This window comes from Ciconia boyciana, chromosome 7, assembly GCF_034638445.1.
Source record: "Ciconia boyciana chromosome 7, ASM3463844v1, whole genome shotgun sequence".
Taxonomy (NCBI): domain Eukaryota; kingdom Metazoa; phylum Chordata; class Aves; order Ciconiiformes; family Ciconiidae; genus Ciconia; species Ciconia boyciana.
In genome coordinates, this window is record NC_132940.1 from 61,935,815 (window position 1) to 61,957,212 (window position 21,398).

At 39.8% G+C, this 21,398-nt stretch overlaps 2 protein-coding genes across 13 annotated transcripts in view; one reads left to right on the plus strand and one right to left on the minus strand.

Annotated features, from left to right (window-relative positions):
• PHC3 (polyhomeotic homolog 3) overlaps positions 1-16,893 on the plus strand; it is a 38,940-nt gene extending 22,047 nt beyond the window's left edge. For 3 of the 11 annotated variants that reach the window (XM_072866714.1, XM_072866711.1, XM_072866710.1), the window contains 4 exons: positions 1,623-1,737; positions 3,126-3,276; positions 3,368-3,599; positions 8,046-16,893. In XM_072866714.1, the coding sequence (XP_072722815.1) occupies positions 1,623-1,737; positions 3,126-3,276; positions 3,368-3,599; positions 8,046-8,200 (653 nt within the window). In that variant the 3' untranslated portion in view covers positions 8,201-16,893. Of the gene's footprint in view, positions 1-1,622; positions 1,738-3,125; positions 3,277-3,344; positions 3,600-3,755; positions 3,999-8,045 lie in introns of those variants that run through there. The other 8 variants (XM_072866709.1, XM_072866712.1, XM_072866715.1 and 5 more) reach the window with 6 other exon arrangements.
• Positions 16,894-16,940: 47 nt separating this feature from the next.
• GPR160 (G protein-coupled receptor 160) lies at positions 16,941-20,880 on the minus strand. Of its 2 annotated transcripts, none has more exons than XM_072866719.1 (2): positions 20,607-20,880; positions 16,941-18,940 (listed from the first exon to the last, which is right to left on the minus strand). In XM_072866719.1, the coding sequence occupies exon 2, from the start codon at positions 18,884-18,886 to the stop codon at positions 17,867-17,869; it is 1,020 nt and encodes a 339-aa protein (XP_072722820.1). In that variant the 5' UTR covers positions 18,887-18,940; positions 20,607-20,880; the 3' UTR covers positions 16,941-17,866. The 2 variants fall into 2 exon arrangements, with proteins under 2 accessions (XP_072722820.1, XP_072722819.1); XM_072866718.1 differs by having other exon boundaries at positions 20,215-20,880.
• Between the last annotated feature and the right edge of the window lie 518 nt (positions 20,881-21,398).

Below are 21,398 nucleotides of genomic sequence, written 5' to 3' on the forward strand. Positions count from 1 at the left end.
CCACGTAGCATGACCTGGATTGGGAGTGAGGGTTTTTTGTTTTTTTAGAGAGTAAGTGATCTATTTGAAGGATGCATCTCTGGTATTTAACTTCAGTTGCAAGGTTGGTCAGATTTGGTATGTTTCCAATTTCCAGTTCTTACTTCCTGTGTGACACCAGCTTACTAAGTTGGAGACTTGCAACATGGTAATTTTCAGTCCAGCACTGCTAGAGGATTTGCTGTCTTCAGTTATGTCTTTGAGTCCTGATACAATACAAAGGGTATTTTATTCAAATACCCTTTTCAGTATTTTCAGCTCTTTGCTGCACCTAGTGCTTTTTTGTTACCTTGTCAGTACAATAGTTAGTGTTAGCAAGCAGTTTAGTGAGTTAACATCGCTGTAACAGACTGTTACAAATTCATAGTTATAATCTTTCAATTAAACTGCGATACCTGCATTTGCATTAGCTGGCATCAGAGCTTAACAAAGAGTTTAGAACAAAAAGTTAGTTGCAATTTTTGCAACTAATTATGTAAAATTATAAGTACGAACACAGAAGGTGAAGAGCAAAAGGCAAAGTATATGAAACAGTGACTCAGGTATATTAGAAATGTGGGAGAAATGTATGTTTGTTTAGTCTGAATTTTTGAACAATGTATTTTGTCCATTATTGCAGTCATGTGGCATACTGTTCTTTTACTTAACGTGAATGAACACAAAAATGTTACATTTCAGTTTGTGCCAGTTTCACTCCTTCACTCCTTATGATGCATTTCACAGATGGTGCATGGGGATAAGGGTTCCTTTTTTTCCATGCCAGAAGTCAAGTTGGTTTGCAGATATGGTGGTATTATTCTAAACTATGTACAAACCATGCTTTACACGTGAAATACGCTTCCAGCGGAAGAGAGCATAGACATTCAGCATGTGACGTGTATGTTGCCTTGTTGTCTGGTTCTGCCTTCTTTTGGGCTTTTCTACTTTTTCTTTCACTGATGCTTCTCTCAGCTGGTGTTTCAGTTCTTCACAAGGAGCAGGAAAAGTGCCTCCTCATCTCACCAATAATGAAAATATTCCGTAACAGTAGACTGTAAATCAGTAGATGGTATAATCCTTTTCTTTCTTCTATGTAGCTTATCTTTTTCATAGATAAGATTAAATGTTTTACTTGCTTTCACAAGTCCCTTTGGTTGTAGCAGTTGCTTATTCAAATAAAGTATTTTAAAAGGTTAATGCATTATGTCATTGCAGGAGAGCTTGAATTTAGACCATGGAATGCCCAGTTCTCTTAATGAACTCTTTATAAGCAATTTATGAGGACTGTAACGCTTCTTTTTAATTGTTTGCTATGTTTGAGGGCATACTTACTCATGGATGGCTTGAAATTTAACAAAAAAGCTGATTAAGTTCATTGAAATAACTTAATTGAAGGTTCAGTAGGGTTCTGTTTGCTCAAGATCTTTTCTATAGAGAGTGAAATCTATGACTTGCTTAGTTTTGCATAATTTTCTGTTAATCAAAGTATTTAATGAAATGTGTTAGATATTTGAAAATCTTCTACCTGCCTGCTTGAGAGGGGAATTTGAACGTAATTTTGTGTCATTAAAACTGACTTCTTTATGCCTCACTCCTTTCTTTAGAGGGACTGGATGAAATTGAAAATGATCTTCTGAAGTGTGAATTTTGTGGAAAAATGGGATATTCTAATAAGTTTCTACGGTCAAAAAGATTCTGCTCCACATCCTGTGCCAAAAGGTACTCTGACTAGTTACTGCTTATCATTATCTGATTAATGGAATAGCATGCAAATAGTACCTGATGTTGAAAAATAAAGAAACAGTAAAACGTGACTGCTTTCTACCTGAATTTGCAGAGTATATGGGTACAGAGGACTATGGTAGATTATACTATATTTCAAGAAGATAGACAAGGAGAATTACAGTGAAACTGTGGACATCTTTCCAGAGGGTGCCATGAATGCTGTTGGGCTTATGGGAGGGTGATGGGTATCATGGAAGAGAAATCCATTAAGGGTTACTAAGTGTTTGGAAATTGGTGCAGAGGTTCATGGGCCACAAATAGTTATATAATTCTCATATTCCTGTTGTCTTTCCTTTGATGCTGGGCCATGTCAGAGAAAGAATGCTGGGCTAGGTGGGCTTTCTTACAGTTTTGTGTGATGCTAGGGAAAAAACCCCACTGAATTTATCTTGGCATAATTGGAATGCTGCATAGACAAAAAACATTCTTAAAAGTTTTTAGTAACAGTGTAAAAATTCTTTATTTGCCTACAGTAAAATAGAAATATTCATAAACATAAATAATTTAGTGTTTTCTAAAGCTTCTCTTTTCTTGAAAATAAGTGATGCCATTTGCTTGTACATGGTTGGCAGAGGAAAACAGCTGGTTTCTGTTTCTCTTTGGGCTTAGTATGCTGCTTTTGTTTTTGTTAAGAGAGGAAGTCAACATCTGAATGTAAAATCTTCCATCATTACAGCTGGAAAATTGGTATTTAATACCAGAAGTTTTAGAAATGGGGAATAGTTTCCCATTTCTAATCACCACTTAGATCTTTTTTTGCATCAGTGTGCCTAGAGACCACCTTTCTCTTATGTCTGCTACTTTTTTAATCCCCCGTGTAAGGCATTCCCATTTTAAGTAGTGGGAATGTATATTTTTGATTTGGTACTTGTTGGGACACTACCAGCGAAATAATCTTAAGAAAGGGTTTGGCCCCTTAATGTTAAGATGGGATTTTTTGCCTCCATCCTCCTTTGACTGGGTATCAGCTAGGTAGAGGAAATGGAGGCAAAAGATATAATGTGACTTTGGGCTTTTAGTGGACATTTTAGAGAAGCAGGATTGGACTATGTAATAAAATGCAAAGGTATTTCTATCGTGGAAAATTTTTAAGAATGGGAAGGACGGACATCTTCCAGGGATGATCAAGATGTATTTGATCTTGCATCAAGACAAGGGGTTTGAGTAAATGGCCTTTGAGATACCTTTCTCTTATGTTTTTGTGACACCTGTTGTTGTCTTTGGTTAGGCAGCATTTCTGTAAACTACCATGTAATTGTTACTCGATTGAATGCAGTCCAAAAAACTATTAGTGCGTTATTGAATATATCTTACTTCTTTAGGCACAGCCTTAGTTGCACTAAGAAATTTGGGCTGTTTACATCAGACAAGACCAGTCGCTGGAATCGGAAATCAGATAGCCAAAGTCTTGGGCGACGCGGGCGTCGACCGAGTGGCCCTGATGGGGCATCACGAGATCATTTTCTTAGACAGGTCTGTGGAATATTTGCTTAAAACTATGGCATTGTTTTGGGAATTACAAATAAAATATAATACTGTAGTGTATTTGTACTACGTTTTCCAGCTTCCAATTACTTATCCATCTGCAGAAGAAGATATGGCTTCTCATGAAGATGCTGTTCCAGCTGCCATGACCACCCGTCTGCGAAGACAGAGTGAAAGAGAGAGAGAACGTGAACTTAGGGAACTAAGAATTAGGAAAATGCCAGAGAGCATTGACTTGTTACCAGTGGTGCAAGCTGACCCATCAGTATGGACTGTTGATGAAGTTTGGGCCTTCATACATTCTTTGCCTGGTATGTGCAATAACTTGTTCCATTTTTTTTAACAGTAAAACTCCTTGCTTTTAGCATTGGTGTGATGAGGAGGTGGTGTGGTTACAGCACTAGTGTACTTGCTAGTTGGTGATAGAAACTGGAATGTGATTTGTTTCCTCTTGCTTGTTCCTTCAGCACAAATCCCATGTTGATAGAACTAGTCCCACTTCTGCTGTTGCATCCCAGCTGATGGAGATTAGAGCTGTTCCTCCCTTCAGTCTGACTTCTCTCAAGAGGTCAGTAGAGAGATCAGACACACGTCCTCCCTTTTACATTTGTCTTCTCTTCCCTCCTTCCTTGCTGCTTATGCAGTAGAAGAAGCAAGAGGGGAGTTCTTTGCCGTTATACAACTGCAAAATTTGAAAGACCTGTCCTGATGTAAGTCATGAAAAAAGAATAAGCGACTTTCTTCTATAAAGCTAAACTTTGTTTTGCATAGCTTTGCTCAGTAGCTGAAATGCAGAGAACTCCATATAGATTCTGCATACTTAGACACAGTCTGTTCTCAGAAAAAAATAATCTTGTTTCTCCTTACTTACAAACCTTTTCCTTAGCTCAATATTCACAGTTACCTTTATATCATCTTCAGGTTATTTGACACTTATTTATCATTTCCTAACTATCATAAGCATTAAAGTTTCACTCCCCTGTCTTTCCCAAGGATGCCATTCTATCTGATCAATACTGTAATCCTTTCGGGTAACAAGGCAGGTCTCCATAATAGCAGTCATACAAGAATTTTTGTTGCTTACCCATGTAACTCACATGTCAAAACATTGAAACCCAGGTTAAGTTTGTTCCTAATTTTCTAGTTTAGAAATGCGAAACCATTTTTCTGTGTATCCCGTTAGGCTAATAACCTGTAAGGAATGTATCTTCATTGCAAAGTCATACACGTGGGTTTTGACAGTTAACTTTTTATACAGTAGGTCAGGCGAAGAATTGAGTAAGGGATGTCTTAAACCAGCAAAAGTCATCCTGGAAGTACCTCTCTTCTGATGGTTTATAAATTGCAATTAAGTTACGTTACCTGCTTCTGGGAACCTGCAGTGATGTCTGTAAAAACACGCAAAGCTCCTTAGGTTTCAGACACGGTCATTCATGTTTCTGTACTTTAGCTGTGTTACTGGAATATGGCTATATCGGCTACTGTTTTGAGTTACTATTTTTATAGATTTGAGGCTCTAGTTAATTCAATAACTTCCTGATCCTAGGTTCTGCAAAAGAATAAACTATAGTTCCTGTCCTAGAAAACTTAAAAGTACCACATAACACAATTCACTTGCAAGTATGAAAACAAAAATATTGTTCTTCAAATGTTGTTTCTGTTTTGAAACCAGAACTTGTAAAATATTTCACCAGCTGCTGGATCTGGGGTTTTTTGTATTCTGTGAACAAGATAATCTTTGATTTTAAACAAACTTTATATTTGTCTGCATTTAATGAAAATTTATTATAATTACTCATTTCCATCCATATTAAGGCCTAGTTTCTCAAATACTTTTTAAAAAACCTCAATAGGTATTTAAAATTATATTCACAACCTGCCAGAATTTTTATTGTTACATAGCTACATTCATATTTTTTGGCAATTTTGGGTTTTATTCTGTTCAATATATTCTCAAGCCACTCTCTTGAAAAAATATTTTTTCATATGCTGTCAGAGTTGAGTAATACAAGAAATAATATAATTGACTTTCGTTATCCTATTTTGTGATAGATACTTGGTGCAGTCCATGCAGACCATCTGCCATGTTGTAGGAGATGGTGATTTGTCAGCTTTTCGTAAACATTAGGGACATCGGTTTTGATTTACAGCTTTCTGCATAGGGCCTGTAGCTGAGATCTAACTGCGGAGTCAAGTGTCCTTGTCAGGCTTTTCCTGAACTCCTCTGGAGTCTTTTGGAGAAATGACGATTGTAGGACACTTCTACTGTTACTTATTTCTTCTGTGGGGAAGAGACAGCAACAGTTTAAGTCCCAGCAGAGTTGTTCCTCCTTTCTTTCTTCAGTTGCAAGATTGATGGTCTTTTACCCGCTTCCCATCCATTTTTTAGCTAAGCTACTGCACAACAACCAGTTGCGAAAGTGCTTAAGAATACCCACATGTGCTTGGATGAGGGAACTGAATACATCCAACTTTCATCCTTTGCTTTTCCAAAATGACTTTGAGAAAAGGTATTTTAGGAAAAGTTGCATGGAAGTGCTTCATGTCCTGCTTAAAGAAAAAAGCCTGCAACAACAACCGATTATCTATTTTACTAGGACAACTTTTGTTCCTAAATGCAAAAACCTCTCAGATTCTTTGTAAATGCTGTGGTCTGACAATCACCACGTTCAGGTCTCAAGTCAGATATACAGTGATACCTTTCACAGAAATACTTACTTAGTACTTGACTTACAGACATTTTGTCTGTTATCAACACATAAAAAAGAACCTTTATGATGATGTTAGAGCTGTTAAATTCTCCTGAGAATGGTCAGTTATCTTAAGATTTGTCTTCACGTTACTGGCAGCATTATCTTCACTTTGTAGCTGGAATTGGCAGCACCATTCCAGGAGCTGTGTGACAACTCTGGGCTCCTGAAGAATGTTCTCTTATTGATTGTGGTACAGTTTGTAGCTGGGCTGCACTAGTGCATCACTGTACCAGAAATATTAAAAGTAAATGTTACGGAATACATACAATCAATAAAACATTTTAATGGCGTTAGTGGCTATATTAAATACTGTTTGTGACAAACTAATCTGTTTGTTTTTTTTCTCCAAAAGATACCGCTCTAATTTCTTGTTACAATAAATAATGCCCAAGAACTGGGCAGTTATCATGTATTAAAGCTGCTTTGTTTTACATAGTATGCAAATAGTCCTTAGTCTTGATTAAAAGTTAGCCAGCTGCTACAGAGTAACCGTTTTACTTTTGGGATTGCTGTTTATAGAGTTGTAACCTAAACTACAGAGGCTTAGCCTGAAACCAGAGGCTACAATAAAATTCCATAAGACAACCTTTCTCTTTGCAAATTATCTTTTAATCTTTTCCTTTCCTTAATAAAGTGGCAGCTAATTGTTATGTGAGGCCTGTTTAACAAATCATTAAGAAAAAAAAACGGGCTTTATTCTTTGTGAAAAGCTAACCTTTTCCGACCTTGAATGTTACAACCACTACACAGTAATAATCCAAATGAATTCAGGTTTGGATGTCGATACTTCCTTCCACAATTCCTTTCTATTTGTCTCTTACACATTTGTAAATCCATCAGGAAATTAGATTATCAATTCTAATTTGTGGGAAAGGAGTTCTTCAGAGTATTTTTATATCTCTGTAATGGTATACCTTTAGAAAAGAGGAAAATATAAAAAATGCCAAAAAATAGGCTTAACCGAGGAATAGTTAAAATCGGGAATGGAACGTGGAGCACAAATTAAAATGTGTCTGAAAGGCTCCGAGAGAGGCGGAGAGACCACTGGATTGAGAACACAAACATATTAAAACCAGGAAAAACGTGGCTATGGGGAAAGAAGCTTCAAATAAACAACTGACAATGAGTGCTGTTATTCACGTTGTTAGAAGACAGTTGTCCATATAACAGAGCTGCCATACAGCCAGGCATAACTGACCGTTTCTGCTTAACAGATGTCCAGAGCATCTTTTGAGGAACCTTTTGTTTCCACAGTGTTCTTCAGTGGAAGGGGGCCCGCAGTTACTTGGGGCAGTCCAACCCATGAAGAGTCCCCTTTCTTATGTTGTAGGCCTCAGTAACCTGAGACCATGTTATTTCATGTTCAGAAAAAGAGTTTATCATTAAAAAAAAAAAAAAAATCCAACTAGTTTAATATTGCACTTGTGAAGTGACTTACTGCTGTGTATAGAATATTCACTCACGTAACTGATGATAAATGTCTTAATGAGACAGTTATGCTAAAGCCCATAAATCAACTTTCTGTTTACCTAATGCAGTGGTGGTAACAGATGGAATTAACACCTTTTGGAAATCGTAGCTAAGTGAATTTTCTCATTGAGTTGTACATAGCAGTAGAATATGCATATCTTTTTATTGATGGAAAGAACCCACTTGAATTATGCTCTTACTTGATTGCTATTTCAGTGGTATTTTGCCAGTCTCTTCCAATTGTGAGATCATGGCGATTGTTCCTCTTAATGAAATGAGAAAGCTGTCTTTGCTAGGACTTGAAATTTCCAGTGAGTAATTATCCAGTAGTTACAGTGTAATTAGAGGCTGTAGTAAAAATTATCTCAGAAGTTGCCATCGTAATATTGAACTCTTGCATATGCTTTAGGTTCCACAAGCTAAAGGGGCAAGCATTGGAAACTGTGTAGCTGAAAAGCTCTAGCATGGACAGAGTCATTGCATCTAAGAATGCACATTTCTAACCCAGTAATTCTTTTTGCTGTTGCCTTGTAGGTTGTCAAGATATTGCAGATGAATTTAGAGCACAAGAAATTGATGGACAAGCTCTCCTCTTGTTGAAGGAGGATCACCTTATGAGTGCAATGAATATTAAGCTTGGACCTGCATTGAAAATCTGTGCACGTATCAATTCATTGAAAGAATCCTAGGGGGTGAACATGGAGGTTTAAACAACAGTTTCTCAGTGACAGAATTGACAGTAATATGCCAACATCTTCACTGTGGCATGAGTATTACTGTGATGTTTTGTTAAATATATGGGGTTTTCCCCACACAAAGACTTAAAAATGTCCTTGGATTATACCAGGTAGTCCTCTGTAGTTTCCAGCAATTAATAGGTTCATGGTAAAGCCTGAGTAATACTTTGAGTTGAAGTGGGAGTTCATGGAAGAACATGAAGTGAAATATGCGGTGATAGGTTAAATATTCTCCAACATGTACTTTATCTTATAAGTTTAAAATTAACACCCCAGCACCCGCCCCAATCTAAACACCATTTAAATTGTGTTGCTGTATTCTGAATGATTTTCCACACATACAGCAGTTTTGGGACTGAAATAACAGAAGTGTCCACAGACCCTGTGGAAGCACTAATAACAGTAAAATGCTATGCATTTAGTTGTGCTCTCTGAGTTTCTTTTAGTCTTGAGCAAAGTGTTTGTAAGGGGTAGGTTGGCAGCCTGTTTTCCTTGTGTAGGCTTATTCTCGTCTCTGCCACTGTAGTATTTTCTTGAAGTCTGGAAATACTATAAACCATGTAGACATCTCATCAAAAATCCTCCTCATCAGGCTACTGAAATGCAATGGCACGACACTCTTGCCAGAGGTAACTGAAGCACATGTTACTTTACTCTTTGTATGCTGCTATGCACTAAGAGGGCATTAAGTTGTCAGGTTTGTAGTTTCGCATGCTGCTTGTTAAACTAGACCAGCAGTTCTCAAATGGGGGTTCAGAGTGGATCCTGAGAAGGTGTGAGAACATTCAGGGTCAGGTTCCCAAATGCCTAGGCGTGAGGAGCTGAAAACTGCAGCCAGAACTAGCTCGTGTTGAGACAAGCGTACTTTAAAGACTGGAGGTAGAGAAGGGATAGCATAGCTCAGATGCTCTTTCTTGATACCTCTTCTAACTTGTCTTTCCCTGTAGTGCATTCCCATTGCCTCACTGGAAGCTTCCAAGCACCTTTTATTTGTCCCCTGGCTAGCGTGAGCTGGGCTTGCAGTAGTCTGAGGAAGGAGCACGGTGAGTTGCTCAGTGAGGTCCTTTCAGAGCTCAGTGTAGGAGTAGCTGCTGCTGCAGTGAGGGAGCCTGGAGCTGCGGGTGTGCAGGAGTGTCACCACTAGGCAACTCTGGGAGAAATCCATAGGGGCCCTGCTTTGTCCCTCTGGTAGGAGATTTTTGACTTCAATGCTGCAGACCCAGGCGGTGGGATTTTAGTGTCTCCCTCCATCTTCCCTCTCTCACACTCTATGCGGAACAAAGATGCATTTCCCCAGTTACTGACACTCTCAAAAGCTGCTTGGGCCCTGAGGCAGCAGCGCCTTCTCGGCCTTTGCTTCCTCATCACCTGTGTACGGATGTTCGTGGATGTATTTTGTACCTTCTGTTCCCTCCCTTTTGCAGCTCTGCTCCCCTTATGTACAGACCTAGATCCCTAAGATCTTGTATAGGGAAAGAAGGGTACATGTGCTGATAGAGTTGTCGTGTATATTTGAATTAAATATGTGTATGTGTCTGCAAATAATGTATTTTGTATTTTATGCAAATTAATGCATAATATATGATTGTGTAGGGAGATATTCAGGGGGACCCTAAAGTATTCCTGAAAAGAAGAGGAACTGATCTAAAGTTTGAGAACTGCTGACCTAGATCAAAAGGAGTCAATGCGCATACACTGGCTGAAACGAAGGTTTATGACAGGTAGATTAATATGTATATTATTTAACTGATGATCTTAAAGAGTAAATTGGAATTACAGAAGAATCTGTGCTTCATTTTCCTTTAATTAGACTATTGCTTTGTTTCTATTAACAGACTTTCTACCATTATCTTCCAGAGATAATATTAGAATCATTGTTTTTCATTACAACTGTTTGAGCTTACTAATTGCAGATGTTACTAATATTTTTATTAACCACTGAAGCTCCAAGTTAGGACAACCCATTGCTGTTATGTGCTAGTATGCAGTGAGAGCCCTTATCCAAATGGCACCAAAGGCTTTAGAGAATTAATTGATGTCTGGGTTTATTTTGGAGGGAAGTTGCTAAGCACTTTCTAATTTGTTTTTTTCTGTCTTCAGTTACTGTTGTCAAATAAACTTCTTAGTTGAAGGTTCAACGTTTGGCAATGTTCATTTGAAAGATATTCAAATGATGGAGACAGTAGGTTCCCATTTGTAGCATTTCTGTAAGATACACTGTGTAGCATATCTGTAACATAAGTTCTAAAGGATGCATTCTGTTTTGATGAGCTAATTGAAGACTAAAGATATCTTAGATATTTATCCTTTGGCTTTTGTCTTAAAGTTTTATTATTTTTATACGAAAATTTCACTGGCTAGTTTTTAATCTGTCTTCTGATTGTACTGTTCTTTGGCAATGTAAAAAGTAGGTATATGTAAATGGGATTTGATAATGGCTTAAGGCATATTTGAAAATGTGGACTTATGTTATGAGTCTTATTTAGACCTGCAGTTACTCACAGTGTTGTTACATGCATGAGAATTTCACAGTTCTTTTAATTTTGCTTTATTAGACAGCTTTCAGGAGAACTTCTACAGCTAGTATTTATATACGATTCTCGGACATAATCACTGACAGATGCCAGGAGCTCAGAGCAGACCTGACTAATGCACGTCTGTTCTGGTTCTTCTGGTACACTACATTTTCTGTGGTTTTGGGAGAGCCACAGATAGTGAGTTATGCTTTAAATATTCATGAATGCAGCAACTAAGAATGTGGGCCTTATGCATATTGAAAGTTTTTTCTCCTTCACTGATTTTGGCACTAAGCAGGAACTTAAAAGCAGAGACAGCTATACTAACCTATACCGATAGAAATGCACGTGTATTGGAGTGTTTGCCAGTATAGCTGTGTCAGTAAAATCAGTTTAAAAAAAAATCACACCAGTACATGAAAGTAGGCTGGAAAAATTCCAAGTGCAACTAAAGTCTACTTCAGAAGTCTTTGAATTTACTCAGAAAAGCAATATAATACTTAGAGTAATATTCCTCCAGAACCATTTTGCATACCAATCGCTTGTTTCTGTTTGGATCAGTGAGGTTTTCCCAGGTTTATACTACCATTTTCCATGGCTTTCCCCACAAATTAAGCTAGACCCTCTTGCAAAAGAGGAAGTATTACAGATTTTAATTGACTGCTTTTTAACACTTGCTCCCACTGGATGTATCTACAAGAAATCCTTTTCATTATCTTTATTTCCTGGGGTTTTGTATTCTATATTCAGACTGTTGCTGTTGTGGGCTACATCTCACGGTAATCCCTGCAATAGTTCAATCCCTATAGAAAGGAATATAGGACACTGTAGGATCTTAGCTCAAAAGGGAGATATGTTGGATGACTTTTTCCCTTCCTTTTTCTCCGCTGGTCTCCATCCTGCCCTACTCCTTAATGCACACTGCAGCATTAGCTCAAGGCAAAATCCTCTTGCAGAGCACTGGCCTGAATGTGACTGTCAAGATTTCTTCTAATAGAATTGTAACTATTACACTTGTCTCAGCTTCAGAGTTTATTTGGGGTTTTAAAGAAATGCACCTGAATGGTCAAAACAGGTGTGCAGACTCCCCTGCTTAATCTGGCTCCTATCACTCAGCAACCCTGCTTTGCAGCCGAAACAGAGAACTCCAGCAAGGAAGCTCAGCCACCTCCACTGACAAAAGTGCTCTGGGAGCTCTAGGCTGCTCCTTGTTCAAAAACAAGCATTGCAAATGAATTGCTAACTTCTCCCAGCCAACCCCTACTGCCTCACATTTGGCACACTCGTAAGACTTTATCACCTTGCTTATATAGAGACTGAAAAATAACCATCTTGTCAAGTTAAACTGTCAGTTGGCTTGGATCACCAGCGAATATTTGATGGGTTTTTAAACAGACTGTGTTGTAAATCCATTCTTTACCCATGAATCCATCTTCATTTTTTTCCAGAAATGGAAGTTCTTGATGGAGGGTAAAAGCTTTGCTAGATTTGTGTCAATGAGGTATCTCGAATAGAAGGTTCATGTCCTGCAAGCATCCATTTCCTCATTCTTTGCTGTGAAAGCATTTTTTTTCCCCTTAACTTCTTTTTGGACAAATCACAAGTGGGAGTCCAGCCTTTTGGATAGAACAGATGGGAGTCCATCATAACTGCAGATGTGGCAGCAAGAGGAAAGAAACGGGATAAAAATAAGTATTTGAGCAGGTTTACGATAGCTTTTGGACCACTTTATCTCGATCTTAGCTGTAAGGAAATGTTCAGGTATAAAACCATTTCTTAAGTGTAGCTTGAACGCAAGTTTATGTAGTGAGACTTTGCTGGGTGTAGTGTGCCACTGCCTGGCATACCGGTTAAAACTCATGCCTCCTTCAGATGACTGCTCTCATTTTAGTATCACAATGTCAATGCAGAAACTTACAGCTCAATAGCCTAAGAAATTTCTTACACGTTGACAAATCTATAGTTCTAAGTGATCAAAGAATTCAATGACAGCTGTACTGTGAATCCTGGTTTTGCAAATAATTAGACATCCACATAATTTATAACATGAGTAGTTCTTCTGATTTGTATTGAGACTATTCATATTAAAATTAAGTATGTGTGTAAAAGCTTGCAGGGTTATTTTCTTACCAGTATTGCATAGAGATTTCCTGTTAGCATATATTTAGATATATAGCTGTCACTCACTAGCCAGACTTTTACTCATCAATTGTTCTAGGCTGCAGATAATGACTGCAAAAGAATCAATCTAGGATACTTTTTTTCTAACGTTCACCCAAATTAGTTTATTAGAGATGGAGAGAATCTAACATTTTAAAGTGTTTTGGTTTAAATGTACTGTTTCTGTTGGATGCTGAGGGGAACAGGTAGAGCTATAAATGCAAAATTTCAAAATAAGGTGTTAATAATTGCTCACAGTGAATTAATTTTTAAGTCACTCTTGCACGGTGAGCTGTAGTTTGAGAGGAAATATTGTGAGGAGAAAGAAATTTAAACTCATTTAATGCTTACTTCATTTAAGCTAAGCCTAAAGTAAGTTCATTTTAAAGGAATTTGCCTTTAGCCATGAGAATTAATTTGGACCCTATCTATTCTAGGTAGTTATATCCACTGGATGGCTTTGCAAATAGTGACATTTAAAAAAAGGGATGGTAATTATGACACAGATAAGTGCCTGCTGTGTAGATGCTATGTCTACTTTCTTTGCAGAAAGCTGTCCCTGATGTAGTCGAAGAGCTGATGGACAGCCTGTACCCTGCAGTCACAGCCTGGGACATAGACTGAATACAAACGCAGTTAGCACACGTTACCCTAATCCATATGAATCAGGCTGATTTGTTTTTACCATCTTCCTAACTTCGGAGGAGCTCTGTCACGTGCCATTTCCTTCTCCATATAGATTTCTAAATATGCTTCTTGCCCTGTTGGGTGTCAGCAGTGCTGGCTGGAGTATTTTGAGTCCTACTTGTCCCCTGGGTCTCACGGTCAGCACTTCCATGTGTATTCAAGGCCCCCATCCTCAGCTGCTGTGTAGGTTTGTGTAACCTCTACATTAAAACTGATACACACCTGCTCATTCACTTGAAGGTTGTGCCTATTATCTACTGATCTCTTATAGCTAAGTGGAGGGAAAAAAACAATTCAGAGATGTGAACATGCTTGTAACTGAAGGCATGTAGTAAGCTTATAGTCTAGCTTTTGTAACCGTTGATCTAACTTTTCCAAAGCACAGGTCTGGGAGTCAGTGTTACAAATAGATTTCATGTTAAACAAATTTAAACTTCCAGCATGTATTAGCTTCCTGCTGAATTATCCAAAATGACTGTGTACAGTAAGGAGCTAGAAAAAGGAGATCTAAAGCAATTTTTTCCATCTAGAAAGAATTATAGTTTGAGCACAATTGTACATTCTTAGAATAGCGATCATAAATACCATTTTAAGTGCAATACATAACACTTAAGGAGCATTTTAATTGTGCGTAAAAAGCACTGTATTGTGACGTAGGGTTGTTGAAAGGCTGATAGTATTGTTCGTAAGTACTAAATCAGGGTATCCTTGCTGATTACAGGATTAGGCTAGAAGCACAAATATAATTGAGTCATGAGGCACATCTGCTTTGTGGGTGAAGTCCAGTCAACCTGTGGGAAGACTCCTGTTGTCCTCCACTACCTGGCCAGCACGTTGGCAGCCGGGATTGTTGCCATCCTCTGGCAGCTTTTTGCAAAGTTGGTGTTTGAAAGAACAATGAGATATTCTGCACACCCAACTTCCTTTTTAAGTAGTTTTTGTGCTACAGTGTTAGCAAACCAGTACTATCAGGAAGGTGTGTGTAAAGAATGAAGGGGTTTATTACCGAGTGCCAAATACTTCTATTTAGGAGTTGAACACACATAGAATATCTCATTAAAATCAACGTTGATTTTTAAGGGATTCTTTATATGAGGAAAGTACAGAAGTTTCTCATAAAGGGTTAACACTTTAGCCACTGTTACCATTAATATCAAATAATCCTATAAGAATTAAAGGCAGTAAAGTATTTGAATGCTATAAGGCCATTAGTTGCTGGCACAGCACAAGAGGTACAAAGGAGATCCAGCAGTGGTTGTCTGTAGTTCTTATTATTTCAGATATTATCACCTTCCTAGCGTAGCTTCTCTCCTCTGTCCATCTGGCAGTGAAACTGTAATCCAGTTCTGCCATCTCCAATGGTTTATGGTTCTGTGGCTGGACTCAAGGTTCCGTGTTAGGACTTCCCGGGAGCACCAGATAAAAGAAAATGCGCAGAGGAAAAGACTTAGTTGTCAGTGGAATAAAGATCACTTCACAGCTGGTCTCTCGCTCCATAAAAAGTCAAGGATAAAAGTGGGCTTACAGAGAGAGCTACTATTAATGTGTTTTAAAATAGTTACTTAGCAGGCTGAGAGGCCACAGCTGGATGGTGTGTGAAGACCTGTAGCGCTGCTATTACCTACCCGGTGGGTGCAGCAACAGCCTGTGAGGTTGATGTTCTTTGGCACTTTTCCCCAAAGAGTACGGAAGAACAAATTTGATAGTAATACAGGGATGTAACATCAGTACATTAATATTTGCTTTGGCTGCATGTTGTGGCTTCCCTGTAAAAAATAAGATGTTAAAAACTTAACATGGCTTTAGAAGCACTGCAGCAACTACGTCACATTCTGCCACATCAGGATAGAGGGGGTTGTGTAAACTTTAATTAGGGGCTGAGAAGCTGAAGCACACTGATAAATAAAATATGTCAGCAGCCTTACCCAACTCCTTGCAGTTCCAGTTCTGTATATGTTAATGAATCAGAAGGGCGAGACTAACCACACAAAACAGAAGCATCTGAAATGTATGTGCTTGAAAGTACCTTTGCCTTCATCTGGTGTTAAATGAATTTTAAATTAGGAATTGTCCCTTGCCTGCCTCGTCTGTAGGGATTAGTTACTTCATGATCTTCTGAAATGCCTGGTGCATTACTGTATTTGAGATATTTGCTGGTTTTTAAATGGAACTAGGTTTTGTAGATATTTTGTCAACCCCATTTCAGTGGGTGTCCAGTTTATATAAAAACTGAAGAAATGCTGTGTCAAAAAAAAAGTGTTAGACACCGTTTATCCTATAGCATCTCAAGTGCTAAATAACAGCAATTAAAATTTGAGAGAGCAGGGAGTGATTGCTTAAGGTTGTTTTTCAAGTTAACATTGTATGCGCTTTCCTACTTTTAACGTGGAAATAGAATTTCCTCCAAATACATTTTTCCAGCATAACGGATGAAATAATTTGTGGTGCCAAACACTTCCAATTATCTCGCTAAGCATTGCCTCCTCTTATTGCACTAGTTTTAAAATTCAGTTTTTGATCACTTACTGTCCTTTTGATGGCCTTTTTAACAGATTTTCCCTAAACCATTTTCTACTGCTTAAAAATACTCATGTCCTTTTGATCACATCACTGAAACCTCAAATTTACGACAGACTGTGGGTGAAAGCACTATGTGGGGTGAAGTAATAAAGCAGAATGATAACTGGGCTTTGATATATTGCAGAAATCTAAGATTAATATATGATTGAGACGTGATTGTGTATTCTTATGGAGTGATATACTGGAATATTCTTTTATAAGAAATTTTAGCCCACGAAGCATTAAATTCTGCAATTAAATCTATGTCTATAATTGATAGATAATAATGTAAATTATAACCCAAAAATTAAATTTTACAGTTGAAGAGCACACAGTGAACTATGTAAAAATATGATCTTCACTTTGTGAATCATTTTTTAAAAAGCACTTTCCTATTACCAACTAGCATGTGAATGACTTTTAGATTCTCTCATTTGTTACAATCTGTAGAAGTGAAATTTCTTTAATCTGTCTGTTAATGGGTAAATTCATCATACAAATGCTGAAACAAAGCACCTTATACTATGCTGCTTAAACTTGCTTGTAATTGCACCTTTTGTTATCTGCAGATTTTTCTTAATGAGTATTCTTGTGTGATATCATTGTTCCCTGTGGGTCTGGATGAACAATTAACCAACCTACAGCATCACTTACTTATATAGTTTCTATTTCAATACAACATTGTATTGTGAGTTCAGTGCTTCAAAAATAAATGCTACTTCCCTTTGTCTGCTTTGTGTATCATTTATTTCTCTTCTACAAAATTAAATCAAGACCTTAATAAACTGTCAGAATTTTAAAATTAAGAGAGTATTTTTGCTAGAAGCCTGACAAATTCTTCCCCTCTTGAAGTATAGTCCCACTTCAAATTTAACTATTTTAATTTTAAAGTAATTTTGGCTTCAAAATAAATCACATTTTAATTTAAGCCATTCTTTAACCTTGGGCATGTATTTACATATAGTAACTAACCTTGCTGCTTATTGCTCTGACTGTAATAATTTAATTTTTAAGATGTACATATATACATTAGAGGAGCGGTAGCAAAGAAATAATGAAACATCACCACCTTTCCTGTAGTTGTGGAAGTTGCACTTCTTGCACTATTTTTGTACAAAGTTTGTATTTCTGTAGGAGTTGTAGCTTTACATTAACTGAAACAATTTCTTTCTCATGAAACAGACATTAACCCTTAACTGAAATCAAACTGACAAAAAGTCACACTTGAACAAGAAAATACACTTTAAAAGTCACAGAAGTTGTTTGAACCTTTGACAGTAGGTTAACGCATGTACATATATGTTAAAAGGGCTCCAGTTTTGAAGAAGACTTTATTGCATTTTGTACTATAAAACCTGAGATAATTCCATTTAAAGCAAGTGTAAAATTCTAGTAATAAACATAAGGTTTAACTGGAAACTTGTTTTTTATAAGTAGTGGTCTTTTCTTAAACCCGTACTGTCAAGTTAAATTCTCTGAACTGGCGGTGCTTACTGCCCACTGGAACCTGGTGTGGAAGCATGCGGTGTCGCACGCCCTTGTGTGATACCCGTTACAATATTGGTGGATGTTGGACCATGGGTTGTAGCTCTGGAGATGTTTCCTTGTATTATCTGTAAGGACGCGGTCACAGAACATCAGAGTACATGCTTCTGTTGCACAGCACTGATTTGCAGTCTTTTCAGTCAGCAGCTCATTAACAGATTACAATTACTGTGCCTGGCTTATCAGCTGGCTCTGTATTTTCATTGTTAAATGGCAGAAAGCAGAATTTCCAGCTGACAAATGGATCTGTAGACCACATCTCCTCTGTCAATTCAACATCGTGACATCGACACCAGTATGCTACTGCAATGAGAAAGCTGTTGATGAAGTACAGCCAGGGGACGTTCATCTCCATGTAGGCTGGAATCCGAGCACCAAGAAACAAAATGATAATTTGAAGAAGAACAAAAGGTGCCCAAGTGCCAAGAAAACAGATGAGGAGTCTGGTCAGGAGCTGCCACTTAAAGAAAGTGCCATTGTTGTTAGACACGTAGGAGAACATCAGAACAGGCTGACCAGCAAAGGAAACCACCTTGACAGACAGCAGCATGGTTAGAACTTCCTTCCGACAAGCCAGGAGAGCCGTGCCTATGAGCAGCACCATGGCACATGAGATTGAGTAGCTCTGCGTGCTGGCATAGAGAGGACACTGATATGGAGAAAAACGGTTCTGAATTTCTAGTTCTTCATAGAGAGTGGGAACTTTCAGAACACGAAAAAAACCTGAAATCCATATAACCACCACAGCAAATACATAAAATAATCTTTGACCTCTTCTAGGAAATTGAGAGGTTTGGGCTATAGTCATGTAATAATCCAGACCAGCCACAAAAAATACTGGGTAATGCAAAATACCATAGGTACGAGAAATTATCTGAGTGAACAGGCAAATGTGGTACTTGGTAAATCGCACACCCCAGAGTGCAAAGTCCTCAAAAAAGAAAATGAAAGAGATACTCATCAGCAGTGTGAAATCAAGAAGTGCCAGTGAAACACAGAAGTATCCCATAAAACTAACTTTCACATTTTTTTGCTTAACTTGCAACATGAAGAAATCAAGAAACACTTTTCCGAGCATAATCAGGAACAACATGCAGCTGATTTCAAGAGGTTGGTTGACCTGGGTGTAGTGGTACTGACCAGAACAGTTTTCACAGAGTATGGAAGCCATCCTCCAAGGGTGAGAACCAGCAAAGTAAGTATCACAGGGCACAGTGCTTCATATCTGAAAAGAAAAAAGTGTATAAAAATTTATTTCTGCGTACCTCTACCAATTAGTTAATTCTCCATCATAGCAACTACCAAATTTACATCTGAATTTTCCAGGCTCCTTAATTAAGAGTAAATACCTTCACTAACACATAATTAAATTGTCAAGAAGTGTCTAAATTTTATGTTCTTCGAATTACATTCTTGAGAGTTAAAAGGTCAACATAGACCAAAGTTACTTTTCCAGCTGCTGTCCTAAGGAAAGGTTTAGGAACTAAGGTTGACTGTGTTCCTTTCCTTTAGAAAGCATGGGGGTCTTTCTGTCCAGCTGGGCAGAGGGATGGACGACTCAGAGCTCCTACGTATTTTGAAGAAATTAGACAACGACATAGGACAGAAATCATACAAGGCACAGCAGATGTTACAGTATGGCCTCACAGTTCATTATGCTCATAGAATCTATATGGAATTGAGACTGCAGAAATATCCTGAAAACAGAAAAAGGATCAACCCAACTCATCCTCTTTCGGTGCTAAAATCCTAGAACTCTGAGGCAATCCAAAGCACACACGCTTCATTAGTTAATGGGGCTTTTTTTGTTCATCCTTTAGCAATGTAAGTACTACAATGATAGACACCTCAGAACAGCTGTTTTTCCCCTTGGACTTCCGTAAGTTTCCTTATGATAACTCTTTCCCGTGTGTTAATTCCTAAGGAAAATGAACACAGGATGGCTTCGTGTATGTCAGCAAGCCATATTAGACAAAGCTGTACATGCTTTCTTCTCTCTTTCCTACAGAAGCAGGATGGTGTCCAGCATTCTCAGCGACAGCAGAGAAAAGCAGAGAAGCCAAGGCAGCTGTAAAAGGGAATTGCCTCTTAGGATCTCTGTTAACAGTGATTCACTTATATTTAAATAGACACCTACATTTTTATTACTAGCTCGCCAGAGTCAGTGAACATTTGAGTTGGTGTCTCCTGAAAAGCAGAATGAGAGGAACAACCAGAAGTACTTGGCAGTACAACTTGAGATGTAGCCACTAGCTACCACTGAACTCGGTTACAAGCCTACCTGGCTGCTTCACTAGTCATCTGTACAAGTACATTTCATCCTCTAAAACTGAATACATTTTACAGTACAACTTAAAATAGCCTTCTGTGTGTATCTTGTCTTCATATGCTGGATGCTGCGTTTGTGTATGCAGAAAAGAAGAAACCTGCACGCAAAACAGGGTCATACTATGTAAGTGATCACTCGAATCCATTTGTATTATTATAATGCAGAATCACCTGTACACAGGTTAGGCCTTTCGTCTGCTGAGCAAAGACGTGGGCAGAGCAGCAGAAGCGTTGTTAATACGGCTGCTGGAACCGCGCTCATCCTGCGGGCGCAGAGGGGACTTGTGTCTGCTGTCCTGGCGCACACGCTGTTCCCGACACCCTTCTGCCGGCAGCCGAGGGCTGTCAGCGCCTCCACGTCCCTCGTCCCCGTCCACGGGCGGCCCTCGGCCCTCCCCACCTCCGGCGGGTTTCTGTGCTTCTCTGCAGGGCCCCGGCCCCCCGCCGGGCTGCGGGAGGCGGCGGCCGGGGGCGGGGGGGGGTTCTGAGGGGACGCGCGGGCTGGGAGCGGCTCCCGCGGTGGGTTCCCGGCCGGGCCGGCCCCTCCTCGCCCAGGAACCCACCTGCTGCGGCTGCCGCCCCTCCACGCTCCTCCTCGGCGTCTGCTACGGGGACTTTCCCCGGCCTCCCGCGCCGCGCCGCCGCGGCGGCCACCTCAGGCGACGGCCATCTCCGCCCTCCCCATCGCACGGGGACCCGGGCGGGGTGGTGAAGGGAAGGGCAGGGCTCGGCTCGCCGCCCGGGTGGGGTGGGGCCGGGCCTGGCCTGCCCTGCCCTGCCCGCCCCGCCCCGAGCCGAGCCGAGCCGAGCCGAGCTAGTCGGGCCGCTCGGCGCCCGCTGAGGGAGCGCTGCGGCGCCCGCCGGTTTCCCGCCGACCGCGGGGCGCCTCAGCGCGTATCCCCAGCCGGAACGGGCCCTTCCTCAGGGCGGGCGGGCGGGGCACGGCGGTAAGGGGCTCATGTTGAGGGAAAAACAACCACTTTGAGGAAGAGGGTTAAATACGTTGTGTTTAATCCCTCCGTCCACACACGCCCGCTGTGACTGAAGGAAGTGAAACTGCTCTGGGCCCGGGAGGTGAACGCCTGTCGTTACCTGAGCAGCGAGAGCAGAGCAGAGCGGCGCTGGTGGGGCCGCTGAAATCGCTACATACGTGGCGGATGCATAAACATTTTCCGTTCTAAATGCGTGACACGTGTGTGGAAAAAAGGCAGCGGGGCGCTGGGGGCGGTTCAGCGGTGTTGGTGCGAGCCCGGGCCCTCAGGGCTGGCGAGCCGTCGCCCTCAGTGCTTGATGGCAGTGGTGTGTTGCCCGGCAGCAACCGCAAGACACTGCGTTCACGGAGCCCTGCGTTCACA

What these genes read in the sequence shown, in the direction of transcription:
- GPR160 (XM_072866719.1), bottom strand. Translation starts at nt 18,886, where the DNA reads ATGGCTTCCATACTCTGTGAAAACTGTTCTGGTCAGTACCACTACACC.